This window comes from Cibotium barometz, chromosome 26 (genome assembly GCF_041138505.1).
Source record: "Cibotium barometz isolate CiBa-2024 chromosome 26, ASM4113850v1, whole genome shotgun sequence".
NCBI classification, from domain to species: Eukaryota; Viridiplantae; Streptophyta; class Polypodiopsida; order Cyatheales; family Cibotiaceae; genus Cibotium; species Cibotium barometz.
In genome coordinates, this window is record NC_141071.1 from 1,284,229 (window position 1) to 1,304,059 (window position 19,831).

The following is a 19,831-nucleotide window of genomic DNA, read 5'->3' on the forward strand; positions in this document are numbered from 1 at the left end:
TTTATCTCATGAAGTTTAAAACCATGACAAAAAATCATTGAAGCTACTTATATAAAAGAAATTTACGGTTATTGACTTTTTTCTTACATCAAACTAAGAGTTTGCATTCATATTCCATTTGACATTGTGCACTTGATTGTTCTTAGTAGAGCTACTCATCTACGATCTCTACACATTATCATAATCTTGATATTATGAAATTGTGTGACCAAATCATCAGACTACGTGAGATCAACAACACTTTACCACCTCCGTGTGGATTGCTATGTGCCATCATCTAATCTTTCCATCAAATACCAACAAGCCTTAGATTGTTCCCATTTGGAGCAAGTAAGGCCAATATTTGGTGACTAAGGCATCCTTGTTTGTGTTTAAAGCTAGAAGGTTTCCAAGCCCTCTTTCTACAATTGCATGTACTTTGTTAGAAAAAGGCTAGAAACCTATGACTTTCCATTGTAGCTCTTGATGGATTGTGAAAGAGGCCAAAAGGATTTTGAACAATGTATTAATAAAGAGAGACCCAAAACCATCTCAACAAAAGGCAATGCACATAGGACATCAAAAAGGCAATGGTTTTTGGTCACACAACTAATAAGTGCTTCCAGTCTCCCTAAGTTGTTGCTCCTATAAAGCCCTGTATTATATCTTTAAGTGGTGCCATCAGATACCTACCTAACCAATGGAAAATTTCAAGGCATATATCATATGTTTCTAAAGGTACCTTGGCTTCACAATAAATCCACTCAAAATATTACATAAAATTGACTCCTATACAAATCCATCAATTTGGAAAGATTTGGAAGCCCAAAGTGCAGCTTGGCAGACATGTAGCTTGAGGATCTTTCCAATAAGGTTAAAGGTTGGGAATATAATAAGACGTGTTAATTTATCTACACAAATACTTCTAGGAAAAAGTGGGATTGTAATTAAATGAATGCTAACCTTGTTTTATGAGTGTCCATGAAGATTAAAACTGTTTTTTGGATGTAGTACGTACAATCATTGTGAGACGCACATTTGGACTCATACATATCTGAGAGTTGTCTTTTAAGAGCCACATTTCTCGATATCTAAAGTAGTTGAGACGCCTTATTTTCAATGGCTAATAAGGACCATTATGTGTGTGTGTGTGTGTGTTGTGTGTATGTGTGTGTGCGTGTGTGTGTGTGTGAGAGAGAGAGAGAGAGAGAGAGAGAGAGAGAGAGAGTCTCTACTAGAAGCCAAAGTGACCCATGGACATCTCCTACATCTATCTAATCAAAAATCAAAGTGAAACATTGGTTTCAAAACAATATCGTGAGTCCCAAGTATATTAGTGACTCTTGTAACAAGTCCTATTCTTCTAGAATCGGAAGTTCCCGCTTTGTATAAAATGATTCATACTGTTTAAATGGTTTAATGTTAATTTTTATGCTTAATTATAATATTTTTTTATTAATAAATCTCTCCTTTTGAAAGATTAATCATCTTTATCATTAGATCCTTGTTAGAAGGATGGATCTTAATTCTCATTATCTTAATCAAAACTCTAGGCTTGACAAGCTAGAGAAAAAGATTAAGTATTTTATTATGATTTTAATCTAGTTAAAAATGATGATTAATTTCTTTAAGCTTGTTTATGATCAAGAAAAATCATACTAATTCATTTATGATGCTTTGAAGACAAGCATGCATCTCAAAGTATAATGGACATCAAAGCATCATTCTCCTTTGAATCGTATATCATACATAGACCATGCATACTCATAACTGTCATTGTTCTCACATGAACACCACCTCTTAACCTCAATCCGGTGTGACAACATTGTGAACTAATCCATAGAAATTGAATGAACTTCTGATTGTGTAAGCGCACATGCCCCTCCACAGATGCTATGTGCTAGATCACTTGAATTCGAACGGCAACATGCCCTTAGTAGGTAAGTGATAAGTTGAAATGAGGCATCCATTGGTATGACGGGGAATAAAGAGTTTACCATGTACGAGATGTAAGCATAAGTAACCTCCTCTCTATCAAGCTTGAGAGGAGAGATGTCAGATCTTCAGTTCAAAATAGTGCCCCAAACATTAGCCTCGCTTTGGGCTCTTTAAGAAAGTGTGTTTGTACGTGATGGAAATGTGCTCGAAATCATTGCCCCTAGACGTCCCAATGATGCTATCCCATGGCTTCTCGTGCATGTCGCTTGTTCACATAACCTAAAGTCTTTGCTAGAGTACATTCTCTAGAAAAGGAGTGAAATGCATCTGAAGGCCTCCGCTATATGTGAGAAACGTGCTACATCATCTCCATAAAAGAGGATGAAGACCATTGTGTTTGCCGCTTGTTCCATTTGGAATGCTCCGCTTAACCATTAATGTTGGCCTTCCCAAAATACGTACTTAAGTTTCACCCTCAACAAAAGGAGTGTAATGAATCCAAACGTTTCTGTAAGGCCTGCCATGTCAGTGAGAATAGTGCTACGTCTCTATAAAGGAGGATGGAGACCATTGTCTCATCTAAGGCCTCCCTTGTCAGTGACAATAGTGCTACATCATGTCCATAAAGGAGGACGGAGACCATTGTCTCATCTCCGGTGGATCTTTCCCAAACCAACTTGAGATGAATCTATTGGCTCGCGTATAGACGCCGAAGAGTGTGGGCAAGGGGGCAGCCTTCTTCCATTCCAATCATGCTGTATATTAGATATGATATCCCCATTTCTATCTACTTGGTAGCAACTGTTGCCCCATCTCAATTGGCTCAGCATCTGAGTTCATTCATTTAAAAAAAGTTATATTTACATCTTCAAAGGCCAAAAATGTCCAAAGGTATTACAAAAGTCCTTGAAAAGATTTGACTCGTGGAAAAAAAAGCAAAGAGATCACAAAGGTTTGTATGAGACAATGTGATCCAATCAAGACATATCCATCATGCATATTCGCATGTAATGAGAAAAGCCTTCTAAAAATAACAATAATGCTAGTGCTTTATTGAAAACCCACACTGTACTTTCCTTGACTTTGAGACAGAAGCGCTTTTGCAAGACATTTCTACCCCTTAACAATATGAAGCATAAAGCACATGGATCAGCAACCAAAGCACAAAAACCAACGCTAGTCTGCACTCATGTGGGAAGCAATAAGCTGTGCATTGAGCATAACTAAAAAGAAAACCTTCCTCATGACAAGGTTCCAATTAGGAGACAACATGAAAATGCACATGTAGATGCATGGCTGCAGCAGGAAGCACTGGCGAAATGAAGCCAAGCTTGTATCAGTTTGGCAAGATGCTAGTGTCCCTTGACACGAGGAAAATCGTGCATGCAGATTTCTTCCCAACTACACATGTGGGAGATGGAAAAACCAATGAGGATACAGAGCGTCTAACATGCTTCACTTGTGTGACTTAATTATGCTCAATTATAATAGTTACAAAGACTGTATTATCCCATCCCACACTCTCGTCACAACAGTCTCATCAGCCTGAGAAAATGTCCTGTCAGGCTTTTGCCAGTTACACTATGCAGCTTTGGCAGGCTTAAAAATCTCGAAAGCTCATCCTAGGGTCTTCGGTCTTGCCTCTACTACCCCTTCCTCTTCCCCGGGAACGCCCTCTTCCCCTACCCCGTCCTCTCCCTGATTTTCTGGTGAAGGATCTGCCATATTTCATTTGAATAAGGGAATGCAGCAGGTCATCACAGAGTATGCATGCTCTATGCAAAGTGATGCCGTCTGCAAGGGGTGTTGATGCTTTATTGAAGTCAATTTCAAGAATAGTGGATCCACATTCGACACACACCTCATCGGTTGTCACAATACGGTGTGCATTTTGTGGTAGATACACCAAACAATTGCATCTGTTGCAATCAAGCCTCCATTTAGGGCCACTCACTGGGTCTAGAACCAATGTCCCATTGCACTCTGGGCATGCACACACACCTTGTTTCACCATAGAATGCCGACATGTTGGATGCAGGCAAAACGTACATGGCATACCACCACCTACTTTGCTCCCCCTGTCTCCTTTCCCAGTACCAGTAGCCACTGCCATGGCATCTACTTCTTCAAAAGGTGGATGGTTGTAACAGTAAGGGCAAAGAGGGTACGACTTGCTATCTGGCCCCAAGAAAGAGACTAGAACGAGCTCAAAATTGTCCAATGGGCAAGTCAGCTCCTTGTACAACTGCAAATATATCACAAGAAAAAAAAACGCTTTAGCTGCTACATCAGCATATATCAGGTTTACACAGTTGGAGAACCATTCTCTCACCTTGATGCTGCCGTTCTGTGGAAGCCCATAGACCTCTTCACATGCAGAACAGTACAAGCGTGCAGGCCGCATGGCAATGTACTTCATGTATCTTCCACATTTACCACATTTGCTCAGCATTTTGCCCGAATCAGCAAGTGGAGAAAACTGTGCCTCAAAGAGTGTATCCATGCGCTCAATCTGTAAGAAGAGTCATCTTAGTAAGTTTATGGAAGAGCTCACAAAAGGCAGAGAGAATATTGATAGATGTGAGGACCTGAGACACAAAGTATGAGAATTTGGCCATAAACTCCTGCAAGACATGGCGGACTACACGGCCATGGTCAGCTTGCCCCTTGGCAATCAAAGTGATCTGCTGTTCTATGAAACTTCGTATATCAGGCAGGCAGAGGTCAACATCAATGGTTTGATATCCTCTTACAAGAGTGATCCCAAGTGTGGTGGGAGCCAGGCGCCGGCCAGTTTGAACCTGAAACCCTTGATTAGAAACAAAAAAACACTAATGTCTTAGCAGGTTGCCAAGTTGGTTGGGGAATTAATACAAGATTTATAAGTACCTTAAAACTCACTAATTAATCACTTCACTTGTCAGGAATCAACAGCTAATCGCTGCACCTGTGCATAATTTCGCTCGCATATGTTGTTTATATGCACGGGAATAGAGGCATCTGTGCCAATCCCATGCTTCTCCATCAAAGAGATTAGCTCACTTTCCGTCAGATAATCAGGTGGTGAAGTTCGTCCCTGAACACTCCACCTCCAGTTAACACCCAGCTTCACTTGCAATTATTACAAGTAAGCTTACACAACACTAAATAGAGCTTGAGCCTTGGACAATACCTGATATAGCTCTACCTCTGCAACTTGGACAGATTCACCTATAGAAAAACTCGGCAAGTTTTCTTCGGAAACACCAAGCCACGGCATGATGGCGGTGAACCCCAGATTCAGAACGTTCTGCCCAGTACATGAGAACCGTTCCCCAGCACCCGTCAACTCTATTCTAGTCCTGAGTCAATGTGTATCTTACAGTCATGTCAGTAAAAACACCCATATTACCGTAGAAGTCCACAAGTTTACAAAAAGTACCTGAAATATTTGCAGTCAGGGCTCACACTCCCAAGAAAATGTTGTGTCACATACTGATACAATCTCCACGCATCACTGCCTCCCAGGTCCGTCTCTGTCGTCATTCTCATTGGCGTAATAGGAGGATGATCACCGACGTCGACTCCCCCTTTGGGCACATGAGGTCCAGTAGCCAAAAGTGAGCGGACATACTCACCCCATACAGGATGACTCTGCTGTGTCAACAGAATGCCTCGCACATCAAAACTGGTCGGATATGCAGTGCTCTCGGTTCGAGGGTAACTGATTATCCCAGAGCAATAAGTCACACCACAAAGAAGAAAAAAGAATATTGTATTTACATGTGGCAGAAGACTGCAAGCTTATATCAAGTGTAACATATTAGCTTCTATGACATACATAACAGGCTTAGCATTTAGAAAACCATATGCCTTCACATGTGGAAATCTAAATCTATACAATCGTACAGGAGCAAATGACCAGACATCATAGAGTTCCTACCTTATATAGCCTTGTGTATATAACCGTTCCGCTATTTGCATGGCATGGTGTGGTCCCATCCCAAGAGCACTAGATGCTACCTGCAAGATAAGCCACATGATTACTCCCTTTGAGATATTTTTCATTCCATAAGAACAAGAGCCATTGCTCAATGTACATGATTCGCATAGCAAAAGGAGCTCAATTTATGCTACACCTTTGGTGAGGACCAGAAGAACCAGGCTAGGTCCAGTGCCAAGTCATGCGCACAGAGTCAAAAGTCAGTCAAAGATGAACTGAATGCCAATACCAATGCATGAGTTTGGCTTTCAGAGAGACGAGCGTCTTGTACTTGCAGTTCACCAGAGAAGCATGTTCCCATATAAGCAACATTGCATCCATAACTCTCTCATCTAATTAACAGAATACAATGCATATGGCCCACATATACAGAGCGGATGCCTTGGTCAACACTGGATGAACTGGTAAAAACGGTCAGAACTCTTCATAAATTCATGAAATATATAAAACAGATCAAATATGGTCAAAACGCACTGGTCAAAGAGAAGCTTGCACAGAGTAAACGCTGGAGCCCCCCCCCCCCCCCCTGCCTTTGCTGGCACCACCCCCTATTCGCCTTCACCTCCCCTTCGCTTTCCACTTCCGCCCCTCCTCTGCTACGCAATCCGCCTGCCCTCCCATATGTGCACCTTCCCCCTCCGCTTTACCCTGCCCCCCCGCCCCAGTTTTCCTCTGTACCATTTCCCCCACCACAATCCCGTCCATCAAAGTCTGCATTGCCTCCTCAGGCTCCTTCCTCCGATATCAGGATAGAGACGTTGATGCTCCGCACTTAGAGATGATATTGTTTGTGTTCCTCCATGTGGCAGTCACTATCCCTTCGAGGCCCTTCTTTCAATTCCTTTATTGCGACAGATGGAGCAAAGTGCAGGCGTACCGCAGGGCTAGAGCAGAGTGGAGCTTTATGGAGGACAGGATCAGAGATCATTTGGCCCCCATCTGGCCCTGAACAGATTGTGATTATCCCCCCTCCAAACTGACCCCGATGACTCTCCATGGAGAGGGTGCCTTAAGCACGTCTCACTCCTCCTATCCCTAGTTTTTTTTTTCCGAGAAAAGATCCTTTCATTAGTTATATAAAAACGCCCGTAGGGCTACAAAAGATCCTCTCCTACTCACAAGAAAAACAGAGTAGTGAACAAAGCAAGGCAGCCCGGGAGACTCTCCCTAGGTGCTGAAAAGTACAAGCATCAGTACAAAGAACTGAGGGGCTAGATCATACAATAGGAGGGGGAAAAGCTAAACAGGTGGCCTGTAATGCCAACGGGGGGATCCCGCGTGTAGGGTGTAGAAGGGGCCGCTGCGCCAGGTGGTGTGAAAGGCCTGGTGCCGCAAGATCGCCTCATCCGAGTCGCCCCGGATGCGGTCATACTGTCCTCGCAGGGTGTGGATCAACTCCTGCCAAATCCCCCGTACAGTCTCTGCTGGTGGCTCCAGTCTCCCCTCAAAGGCCCTGAAACATCGGGCCCTCCAGGTGAACCAGATGGTGAGGCTGCTGAGGAGCTCCCATCGTAAATCCCTCTCCTGTGTCCAGCTGGCGGATGAGAAATCCGGTGACGGAACAAGGCGAGGCTGGCCCCTAATGAATCTGATGGCCTGACTGTCCTGCTCCATCTCATAGCCCATAGCAAGCCCTGACGAAGTCGACCAAGCAGCGGCACCCCACGTAAACATACCCTCTGGAGGAGGGGGGCCAGAATACGCAGCATCCGCAGCCAAATCTACTGCGCCTGAGGGCAATCCCATAGGCAATGTCTCTGTGTCTCCATAGGGTGGCCGCATAGGACGCAGGCCGCCGGAAGACCGCTGTAGACAAGCCAGGTGCCAACTGCTGACCCCCTGTGGGCGACCAGCCACTAGAAAGTCGAGATCCCGTGGGCCTGTCGACTAGCCCAGAGCCGGGTCCAAAAATCCTCCAGGAACTCCTGTGAGAGTCCCTGTAGCCGCCAGTGCCTCGCTGCAGCTGGAGAGACCATCCTCCTCGCCGTCAAAATATGCCGCCCCAGCCGAACAGTATACTGGAAAAAGGTGATCTCTGTGGCCTCAAGGGATGCATAAGGATCATGCCACTCGTACTCCCCAGGGTCCCACTGTAGCCAGGCCAAGAGGCGCGCTGCATATGCCCATATGCGCCAATCCGGGAGCACATCTGCAGGGTCTGGGTCAATATGCCACTTCCGAGAAGCGGCGGCCACTACCCGTATCCTCCGAAAGGTGCACTCTGCAACCAAAGGCGACTCCACTTCCACTCTCTGAAGTCTGCCCTCATCCTGAATCTCATAGTAGAGGCATCTGCCATCCTCAGTGCAAGCTCTGACAGCAATCAGGATCTCCAACTGTGTAAAGGCTCCCATCCACCGTGGGGCCACTAGCTCGATAGGCGTGAACCACTCCTCTGTGAGTGCCTCCTGAATGTCATCGCTCATAATCAACCCCCCTCTCAAGTGACTCAGCCTCTCCACCTGGATCTCCTCTGGGAGACTGCAAAAGGCCTGCCAATCTCCAAAACTACGTGCTGGGCCTGCCGCCAAAGGTCCCCAGGCTAGACGAGGCCGAGAACCCAGCATATGACCCTGCTCTGTGCGAACCGCTGGGCTCCAGATGAGCGGCTGTCTGGCCCGCTCCTCAACACAAGGAGGAGGTCGTTGAGAGAGCCCCGGTCTCAGCAGCTCCCAAGCTCTCGGGATGCTCAAAGCAAATCTGTCCTCCCATCCTCTACTGAGGCCTGTCCTCCTCATCTCTATGAAGATCCATCGAATCTCTGGTGCCCAAGTGCCCCCTGCTGGGGGAGCCCGAGCCTGCAGCCGTTGCAAGAGAAGCTCTTTCCAAGGCTCAGCGCCTGGAAGCAGCCCCCGAACAATAAGCTTCCCCAATAAGGCTCTACTCTGATCGACTGGATCTATAATGCCCAAGCCTCCCTAAGACAACGGAAGTGTAATAACTGCCCATGCAACCTTTGCCCGGGCTGGCTGACCGTCCCGCCCAGACCAAAGAAAGTTCCCGATCAGCCTCTGTACCTGGCTGATGCAAGAGCTCGAGAAGATCCAGCAAGACGTAATGTACCACATGGTCGCTAACAGCACCTAATTTGCCACCACCACCCTCCCAGCCAAGGATAGTCGAGCTGTACTCCAATACAAAAGCTTCTTCCAAATGCTCAGAAGAAGCGGGGCAATCTGCTGCTCAAGTGACAAATCTAGTCCAATCTGGCATCCCAAATACCGCACTGCTGTGCCAGGAGGAATCCATCTAAAACCGGGGTCCGGGCTCCATGCCGGAGTGGGAGTGCTACTGATCCAAAAGGCCACTGTCTTGCGCCAATTGATCAATGCTCCCGAAGCTGCACTAAAAACCTGGAGCGAATGCTCTGCTCGAAGAAGATTGGCCTCTTGGCCATGCAAAAATAAGCCCGTGTCGTCTGCAAACTCAGCATCGAGCAGGTCCTCCCCCCGGACAGGGAGCTGGATTCCTCAAACCAACCTCCTCTGCCGTCAAATACATGCTCATAGCCTCCGCAAAGAAGAGAAAAAGAAAAGGGGCGAGGGGACACCCTTGACGGACTGATCTGGTCAGTTCAAAACCCGGTCCCCGTCCTCCTGCAATCAACACCTGGCTACGAGCTGTGGAATACAGAGCCGTCACCCCTCTAATCCAACCTGGCTCAAAGCCCAGGCGAAGCATAGTGCCCTCTAACAAACCCCAATCAACTCTATCGTATGCCTTCTCAAAATCGAGAAGCATCACGACCAAGTCCTCACCAAGAAATCTAGCTCAAGCCGTCGCCTCCCAAAAGGTGAAGATGTTGTCAAGGGTACTGTGCTCCTTGACGAATCCTGTCTGGGTAGCATGAATCAACTCCCCCAGGAAGGGCTGGATCCTCAAACTCAAGGCCTTTGCTAAGACCTTGTAGACAGTATTGAGGATTGTAATAGGTCTCCAATGCCGAATATCATCTGATACTCCCTCCCCCTTGGGGATAAGAAAGATCAAGCCCTCTGAAAAGCTCTGTGGCATCACCCCAGTGTCCAAAACATACTGAAAGCCCCTGCGGAGGCCTGGCCCCAAAAGGTCCCAATAGCGCATAAAAAAGGCCGGCGTCAGTCCGTCCTCCCCTAGGCAACTATGTCGCGGCAGGACCCTCAAGGCCTCAGCAAGCTCAACCTCTGAAAGAGGCGCACCAAGAACTGTACGCATACGATCTGTGACCCTCCTCTGCACATGGGCCCACACTGTCTGTCTGCAAGCATCCCGATCCTCAGTGGCTGGCTCCGCTGAAAGCAGGTCTCTATAGAATCCAGTGGCAATGGCTCTGATCTCCTCGGGCTCAGTAGCTACCGATCCATCCGGCCTCCCAAGCAGACGGACTCCTGCTCGAGCATGGCGGGATCCAGTAATCTCAAAAAACTCCCCAGTCATTCTATCACCAAGCTGCGTCCACTGAGAGGCCCGGCAAGGCGACGATAGTAAAACTCATGTCTCTGCTCCTCTGCCTCTCTAACCTCCTGGCGTGCCTGGCTCAGTTGGGACGCCACCCACTCACATGCAGGCTGCTGCTCCTGAAGGCGCTGAAGCGAGGCAAGGCTACGTCTCAGCCGATGCTCTCGCTCGCGAATCTCTCCCAGCCGTGTCAAAGCTGCAGCGTGTAGAAAAGAGCTAAGCTCGATGAGTCCCTGGGCACACTGGCCTGCTGCATCCTGGTCAGAGCACTAACTATCATGCCAGATCCTCTCAATGTCCTCAGCGAGACTAGGATCTGTAAGTACCCTCTCTGGGATCCTCAACTGCAAGCTGGGCTCCCATGTCCTCTCCTCCAATGTCAAGATAACTGGCGCATGATCTGAAAATGAGGTGCCAGCGAGAATGCCGACAGAGCCCCCTCGCTCCCCTAACCAGTCGCCCACATAAAAGCGATCAATCCGTGATAGATTAGTCCCTCCCTGCCGGCGATCCGACCGAGAGAAACTAAGACTGTCCTGAGAGCGGGAGAAGGCCCCATGCTGCCATGCATCAGTGATCCTCAGTGACATGCAAAACCGGTCCCAAGCTGCAAGCTCCGTGCAGTGCACTGTAACATGACTGCCTCCCACCCTATCAGCCGGGTCCTCAAGCATGTTGAAGTCTCCCCCGACACACCAATGTGCGGCCTCTGGCAATGCATCCGTAACCTGGGTCCAGAACTCTGCTCTGGCACTAGCATGGTTGGGCGCATAGACGTTGAGCACGCCCAGTAGCTCATCATGCATCCTCAGAATGACATACTGTGCTCTACCAAGCACAATGATCCCTCGATCCACAATGGCCTGCCGCCATACATCTGCAATGACCATGCATACTCCTCCCTGTCCACCCAAAGGACCAAACCCTGCAGACCAAAAGGTGTCCCATCTACCAGGCATCACCGAACCATATCTCCGGATCCTGCTCTCACCCAAGTGGTGCTCTTGCATCATCAAAATATCAATGCTGCCACCAACCAGGCATCTCTGAAGCTCCTGCCTCAAGCAACCACGATAGCGTATAAAATGTGCTCCGCCAAGGCCCTGTACATTCCATGAGATGATCCTCATGGATGACCTGCTGAGGTGGATGCTGTCTCAGCCGTACGGCGGGCCTTCGCAAGCGGCTTGGATGGAGAGTAGTCCCCATCCGAGCGGCTGCGAATCTGCCCACCCGGTGTACTGCAAGAATCACGGATCAGGCGCCAGTGGGGCTGTGACCCATGGCGACTGCCTCCCGCTCAGACAGAGCAACCTCGTGTATACATACATATCCACGGTTGCGTGCTAAGTCTGCCACTATGCGAACGACCAAGTGACGAATCCCTGAGGCATCCACACTCCCGGGATCCAATAAAAAATGAGCCAACTCCCATAGTCGGCCTATCACATCTGTCACCTCCAGATCGCTCACATGGCAAGAAAACTCAACTGCCTGAGTCTTCAAGGTGCTAAGAGCGAGCTCCAGAGTCCATTCCCGGTCACATGGGCCACAGAGAGGGAACGAGAAGGCCACCGCTGAATCAAGTGCCGCCTCCCCGCGGGCCGGAGGTATCACTACATGAAGTCGGATGGGTGCTGGCTCATGGGGGCCCTCTGCTCCAAAAAGCCGTGTGAAGGAGTAATCAAAAGCCTCCGAGCGCTGTCTAGTGCCGAGGCGACTCAGCCGACTGCGGATAGATGATTATCCGTGAAGCCCGAATCGGCATGGTAAGTCTCCTCTGCGGTGCTCGATCAAGATCGGTGCTCAGAGCCCTCCTAACTGCAGGTGAACGCCAGGGGACTGCAAGGGCCTCCCGGGGAGCTGAGGCGGGGGGGGGGGGAGGAGGGGGGGGGGCGAGGGAGGTGGAGAAGGAGCCGCTGCCAAAACCGGAGTGGGGACGGGAGGCGGCGAAGGTGGAAGCGAGGCGGTAGGGGGGGATGGGGGTGGGGGGGGTGGGGGTGAAGGAGGGGGTGCTGGCATCTCCTGGTCCTCAGTCGTCGCAAGGGTCTCCTCCTGTAGGGGAGAAAAGCTGTTCCTCACGGGAACCCAGTGATGCTGAGATTGTGGCTGCTGCTGCATCGGTCTCTGGGCGTGCTGCTGTGGCTGTCTCCTTCGACGGCGCCTCTGTCCAGGCTGCCACTCCGAGGTCTCTGTGGCCTGAGCAGGTGTCCCGGAGGCTGCCTGCCGAGCCGCGTCTGTGGGCGGGCCACCAGGGGCCTACTGCTGCGGTGAGGGTCGGGGTCTCCTACGAGGATAGGCCTTGGCCAGATGGCCGACCTGCCTGCAAATAAAGCACTGGTTCGGGAGCCCCGAGAACTCCACTCTCTGATCAATCCATCCCCCCCCCTATCCGAGGTAGCTGAATGACCTTCGAAAGGGAGGAGATGTCTAGAACCAAAACTCTGACCGAGGATAGCCCAGCTGCTTTGGCCACCACTGAAGTTGCTGTGGGGCCAGTCTCTAGCACCGAACCCACCAATGCTCCTAGCCTAGAAAGGAGCGGCAGGTACTCACGGCGGAGTCCAGAGAAGCAAACTGTAACATGGAAAAGGCGCTCTCCCTGCTCGGCCGCCGCTGCTGGGTCAAAGCCATGCTGCCAAGGTCTGAAAAATGCCCGAGCACCCCTGATGTCTAGGGGACTCATGGCTAGGACCTTGGCCGCGCTCTGGGCAGTCTCGAACTCGATCTGGTAGTGACCACGGCCCAGTAGCTGAACGTCCAGGATCTTGCCCACATCTGCAAGAAGGCGGGCTTGGAGAAGATCCCGAATCTCCCCTCTGCTGGGGCGAGTGCTGACTATACGGCAGATGGTGGAGTGTGCCTGGAGGCGTTCCACCTCTGCGGCGAGGCTCGCTTCCTCTTCTGGCGAAAGAGAAAGTCTAATGGGGGTATCCTTAGGGGCGGGCGAGGGGGCTGCGGGAGAGTCCCTCTGAGGTGGGGCGGGAGGAGCCTCCATCAGTGTCTGAAGCTAAGTCGAAGGCGGAGCGAAAGCGGAGAGTCCTGCAAGAGCCGGGCTGCACACAAAGGGCGGAAGGGGAAGGCGGAAGACAAAACCAGGGGGCAGAAAAATCAGAAAAAAAGGGGAGGCAGGCGGCGAAGACAAAAAGACCCCCAAGGGGGGAGCCGAAAACAGCGCGCAATAGGGGGCGGGGGGGAAGATAAGGCGACGGTGGCGAAAAAAAAAAGGGGGGAGCGGGGCGCTGGAGACAAACGGGAGGGCGCGAAGGAGAGGAGGAGCAGCAGGGGCGGGCACTGCAGCGCTGGGGCGCGCAGGACAGCCAGGCAGGGGAGGGGGGGGGTGAGCAGACGCGATGGCGAGAGAGGGGGGAAGGCGTGCAGTCAAGCGCGAGCGGGGGGGGGGGGGGAGCGCAGCTTCAGCGAGTGATCTAGGCTAAGAATGCTCCTCCTCCTATCCCTAGTTATGCGGATCGTCTCTTGGAATGTTCATGGGATTTGGTTTTGGGTGGGAGGCGGGGGGGGGGGGGGGGGGGGGGTGGCTTTCACTGTAGAAGAGGGGTATTCTTCGGGAGCTTCAGAGAGCTTGCATAGGAGGACCAATTGACTTCTTGTTCCTGCAAGAACATCACCTTCCGGCAAGGCGCACATAGATTTTGCCCGGACACAACCATAGCTTTTGGTCCCCCGCTTTCGGCCTTGAGGGGAACCAGGGAGGGGTGTGCATTTCGGTCAGTGAGCTGTTGCTTTCGTTGGTGCTTGATTCAAGCATCATTATTCAGGGGAGAGCGCAATGGATTATAGTCAGGGTTGGGGAAGACCGTGTGGGTCTCCTCAACATTCATGCCCCCAATAGGGTGGTGAGGCGGATTGAGGTCTGGGCCCAGGTGAGATAGACACTTCCCCAAGCAGATTTTTGGTGCAAAGGTGGAGATTCCAACATGTTGGAGGACCCAGAGGACAGGTAGGGTGGAGGCTTGGATACTATCACACGGAGTGAGTACACGGCTTGGGGGGAGTTGACCCTCTCCCTAAGGGGCAAAGGATCCATGGCACTTACCAAAGTTTGGCCACACACCGAGAAGCCTTCGCTTCTCCAGATAAGACCAGAGGATGAAGGGACCGAGCCTCTCGCCCATTGACACATTTTATGTGGATGAGTGGGCTTGTAGCAGAGGTGGTTTGATAGGTATTCTTGTAGGCACCACGCAGTCAGATCATTCGTCAGTTGTCCTTCTCCTAGAGGACACATGGAGACCAAAGCATCAGCAAAGTGTGCGCATCCCTAACTCCTTGATCTAGGACCCAAAGTGTTGGGTTTTATGCTGTGTATGCACCCAGAGGAGTGCTAGTGATCATCAGTAGATTACTGGGGCACTTTTTACTTCAGTTAGTGGAGGGTTTTTCCCCAGTTTAGCTTAGTTTCACTTATAAGCAGTTTATAAGTGTTTTGGTCCACCCGGCACATTTTATGGCCGGACATGTGAACACATCTCTTTAGGTCACTTATTATGTGGCTATTGTACTTCACATTTTGAATTATCTGAATACAAGCAGTCGTGTTCTCTCACTGTTGTTCTCCACGCCTGTGTTTGTACCATCTCCAAACCCTAACCCTAACAGTGCATAGGCCTTCATTTGGTATCAGAGCATTGAAGGCCTGCCCTTGCCCTGCCCGTACTCTGCCGCCTTCAGTTTCTGTCCAACCCGTACATCAGTACCTGCCCGTACACACACAGTAAGCGCCGCCTTCAGTAGGTACACTACAGCTTGCAGCTTCCGTACCAGACGTCGACAGCAGCATTCCGTACAGGTACCTGCCCGTACACTGTGCGCCGTCTACAGCACCTGTCAGCGCCGACTGTACCTGTCAGCGCCGACTGCACCTGTCAGCGCCCTTCGTACTGTACCTGCCTGCCTGCATACAGTCGACTGCACAAACATAAAACCTGTACCAGCTGTACCTGGTCGCCCTGCTCCATACTGTGCTCAGTACAGTAAACGTACCTGCACAGTACTTGCTACGAAGGTCTGTCTGCAGTCGCCTTCTGTTCAGTACAGTATCTGCTTCAATACCACTTCCGTAAAGCATCAGTCGACTGTACCTGTACTTGTTCATTTGGTGGACTGTACCTGCACTTGTTCATATGGTGGATTGTACCTGCACAGTACAGTCAACTGTACTTTGCACTACAACTACCTACAACTACCACAACCTACTCAGAACATCACACTGTGGTAAGAATTACAAGTTTTGAATACTGGGTATTTTTATTTTCTTTGTGAAAATCTACAGGCACTACAGGCAGACTTTCTTGCAAAGAAATCCACAGGTTTCTTGCAAGGTTTTGGGTGCAGTAATTTTGGGCATTTTTGGGGCATTTTGGCATTGTGTACGCCATTTTTGCTACTCTACTCAGTCATTTTAGCATTGTGTACACCATTTTTGCTGCTCTACTCAGTCATTGGTGCATTGAGCTGCACATTCAGAGGATTGAGAGTGCAGGCATATTTGGGTGAACTGTATTCAGTGGAGTACAGTTGTTTTCAGGGTTCTTGCTATTGGGTTTTTTGATACACAGGTACAACATTGTGCATAGGCATAATGGCAAATCAACAGCAGAGTGATGTATTCACGTATTTGTCTAAGGAAGACAAATTGGACGGCACGAACTACTCCTTGTGGAGTTTTATGCTGAAAAATGTGCTTGTGCCAAAAGGTCTTTGGGATTTTGTTAGTGGTGATGAACCACGTCCAGGTCCATTGGCTCCAGAGACTCCTCCCCAAGGGGGTGCTCGTGGACGAGGACAACAGGTACAGGCTCCAGGGCAGCCATTGCCTGTTCAAAGAACAAATGCTCAGAAGACATGGGATGCCAGGGATGCACAAGCTTTGTCACTCATTGCATTGTCAGTACAGAGGTCTATTATACCTCATATTCGTTCAGCTGGCTCTTCACAGAATGCATGGGTGACTTTGGAGCAGATGTATGCTGCTCGTAATGAGGCTAGGATCTCATTTTTGAAAAGAGAGCTGGAAAATCAGAAAATGAATGAAGGAGATGATATGTCTAGCCACTTAAACAAGCTGCAAGATTTGAGAGAGCAACTCATCAATGTGGATGAGATTATTCCTGAGACACAGCTTGTGTCCACCATCTTGCACTCTTTGCCAAGATCTTACTTGGCTTTTCATACCTCTTTGAACCTCAGCATGAGGAATGCTGTTGAACCCCTCAAGTATCAAAAACTTGTTGCTCTCTTGCTACAAGAAGAGCAAATGAGGAAGAATATGAATATGAACACAAGTGCTGAACAAGCATTTACTACAGGTCAAAAGGGGAAAGGAAAAACTCAGCCAAAGAGTTCAAATCAGAATTCAGGTGATGGTGGTTCATCTCAGGATACCAAGAAAGGTGATGGACAACCCAAGAAGAAGGGCAAATGTCATTACTGTAAGAAGCCAGGTCACTACATCACTAAATGTAGGAAGAGGATTGCCAAAGAGAAGGCAAAGGAACCTGGGATGTATGTTAATGATGCTTCTAAAGCTCCTCCAGAGACTGCTTCTTTTGTTGAGGACACGGATTACTGTTTTTATACATGCAGCTATGATGCCTCTTGGTCTTCACAGGCACTCAGTATGACAGAGCATGCATGTACTTGGTATTTTGATAGTGGTGCCTCAAAGCATATCACATCTCGCAGGGATTTGTTTTGTCATGTTGGCCCTGCCCCTGTTGGCAAAACTGTTCAGTGTGCCAACAATGCTTCATATCCAGTTCGTGGCATCGGGGAGATTCAGCTCACAGCCATTGATGGCTCCATTCTCCGCCTTACAGATGCCTTATATGTACCAGGGATAAAGAAGAATTTGTTGTCCATTTCTTCTTTAGCACATTGTGGTATGCAAGTCCACTTTGATGATGATAAATGCATGGTCAGAGACAAAGCTAATGCTTTGACTTTGATGCTTACTGGTACATTATGTCATGGACTTTATCAATTGGATGCATTTCAGCCAGTGGATCAGTCTGCTTATAATGCATTCACTCTTACTCCAGCTATGGTTGATGCGGAGTTATGGCATGCTCGCATGGGGCATGTAAATTTTGGTAGTCTTATGCTTATGCAGCGACATAACATGTTTACAGATCTACCTCTCATGGAGAAGCCTCCAGATCACATTTGTGAAGGATGTATTTTGGGAAAAATGCATAGGTTTTCCTTCCCACGTGATCAGGCTCTAAGAGCAACTGCAAAGTTGCAGCTTATACACAGTGATCTAAGTGGTCCCATGCAGACGAAGTCATTAGGTGGTTGCTTCTATTTTGCAACATTTATTGATGACTTCTCTCGTATATGCTGGGTCTATCCTTTGACACAGAAATCACAGGTATATGATGCATTTTTGGCCTTTGTAGCAGTTGCTGAGACAGAGTCAGGATTCAAGGTTAAGACTCTCCATTCTGACCGAGGGGGGGAATATATGTCACACATGCTGAATTCCTTTCTTGGGAGTAGAGGTATAAAACATCAGTATACTACTCCTTATACTCCACAGCAGAATGGGGTTGCAAACATTAATTAGGGACTTCTAGCCACCATTAGAGCTTTCATAAAATTTGGGGGGTTTTTTGTTTATTGTGGGGTTCTTATGTCCAATCAGGGATTTCTATTTGTATTTGGGGCTTTTATGTTTTTGCTTGTGTTTATGCTACATCTAAAGGGGTTTCCGTTTTATGCCGCTTACACTTCTAGTTTTTGTTACCCATTTATGTATCTATGATGGAGCAATCAGTCATTCACACTTGGTTTTAGACACATTTTGGGTATCCATCCCTCGCTTCTCACCTTCGAGATTCAGTTCATGGGAGGGTTCCATTCCTTCGTCCTCAACCCGGCTTCGAGGATTCCGTTAAAGACCATCCTATTAGTGTTTGTTCGTGTGGCATGACATCCTAGAGTTGCCATCATTCCGTCATCAAGCATGATATTCTGCTAGGCCCATGCAGGCCACTTTTAGCTCATGACTCATTTTCATTGAGGGAGGGTTTGTTGGGAAAATTCAATGTAAAGAAGTGGTGTATGGGTAGGGGCATGTGAACCACCCCTTGTATGGATTATGTAAGCAGGGATGCCATCCAGTGTGACTAGTCATCCTTATCCTATCATGTACTTTGGGCTATATAATAGCCACCCTGTGTAAATGAATATAACATTGAGCAAGATGTAGCCAGGCTTGTGGATCTAGTGTTTTAGCTAGGGTTTGTCCTTTTAATTAATCTTGCTTATGATTAATCTTGTCTTGTGCCCCATCCTTTGTCTAATCCTTGTGCAACCCTAGATTCCCCTGAACCCTAATCCTACACGACAGAGAAAAAAGGTTTCAGACTTGTGTCATGCCTATTATTTGTGTCAGTTAGGGCCAAAGAAAAACAAATCTAGAGATAACGTCCACGTGATTTTTCATTTTATAAACTAGTTTCTCCAGTGTACCTTAAAGCAGCAAAAAGACCCCTAATATTATGCAATAGGGAAAGCCTTCTAGTTTCTCATTTAATCAATTCTAGTTACCTTGAGCATGTTCACCGTGTTTAATCCTGTTGGCCTCGCCTTGCGCTCCTCTTTTTTAGAGACATCTTTCACTTTGAACGACCCTGCAGCAGCTACCATCTTGTAAAACATGACTGCCACCTGTTCAAAAACTACATGTAGTTTCATGTGAGTGCCATTCGGTCCAACTTGCCAATAGGGCATGTTTAAAAAGTAAAACAATCCACCCATAAATAATAAACTTACATCATTGTCAAAAACCCTATTGCGTTCCCATGTCAACTGGAGTTGATGCCCTCCTTTTATCAAATGGGTACGTATACTCCAAAATGGTTCAGGGCTAAAAGTAGTTATTTGTAAGTGACGCTCAACACAAAAACCTAGTGTTGGAGTTTGGCATGGTCCATACCTACACAAATAAAATACAATCTGCTTTAAAGTGCAGAGACATGTCAGATTTGTGTTTAGTTCATTAAAACCAACAAGAACCTAGCTTTAAAGGAAATTTTTCAATCATAACAACCTATCCTTATCATTACAGAGGAAAGGAACGTACGAGATGACACTAGAATCAAGATTTCCATATTTGCCTTGAAAATATCGTGTCTGGAAGCGTGTAAATGCTACTCCCACCTTAAGGTCGATCTCTTGGCGTGCATCAACCGCCAATGCTTCATTTTTGTTTGGATCGACTAGAGTGTCCATAGCATGGAAGATATCCCTTTCACTGATTGCAGAGAAACGAGCTCGAAAAACCTGCTGGCCAGAAACTTTCTTCATGACTCCTACTGTGCTCTCGATCACTATTAGAAAATGAGTACAATTAATATTCAGAAAACAGCATAAAATTTGTTTTCAACATGAAAAGAAACAGTTCATAAATTCCTATTGAAAGCAACCTTGAGGCTTTTGGAAGGTGAGGTATAAATACAGAAACTGATA

At 48.0% G+C, this 19,831-nt stretch overlaps 1 protein-coding gene across 4 annotated transcripts in view; it reads right to left on the reverse strand.

Moving 5' to 3' along the window:
- Positions 1–3,346: 3,346 nt before the first annotated feature.
- The window catches only part of LOC147623557 (DNA topoisomerase, type IA, core), a 51,171-nt gene continuing 34,686 nt past the window's right edge, over positions 3,347–19,831 (reverse strand). For 2 of the 4 annotated variants that reach the window (XM_086820106.1, XM_086820108.1), the window contains 10 exons: positions 19,446–19,692; positions 19,136–19,298; positions 18,911–19,030; positions 5,840–5,919; positions 5,339–5,620; positions 5,090–5,258; positions 4,865–4,993; positions 4,506–4,718; positions 4,250–4,429; positions 3,347–4,162 (listed from right to left, as the gene is read on the reverse strand). In XM_086820106.1, the coding sequence (XP_086676232.1) occupies positions 3,518–4,162; positions 4,250–4,429; positions 4,506–4,718; positions 4,865–4,993; positions 5,090–5,258; positions 5,339–5,620; positions 5,840–5,919; positions 18,911–19,030; positions 19,136–19,298; positions 19,446–19,692 (2,228 nt within the window). In that variant the 3' untranslated portion in view covers positions 3,347–3,517. The remainder of the gene's footprint in view (positions 4,163–4,249; positions 4,430–4,505; positions 4,719–4,864; positions 4,994–5,089; positions 5,259–5,338; positions 5,621–5,839; positions 5,920–18,910; positions 19,031–19,135; positions 19,299–19,445; positions 19,693–19,831) is intronic. The other 2 variants (XM_086820107.1, XM_086820109.1) reach the window with 1 other exon arrangement.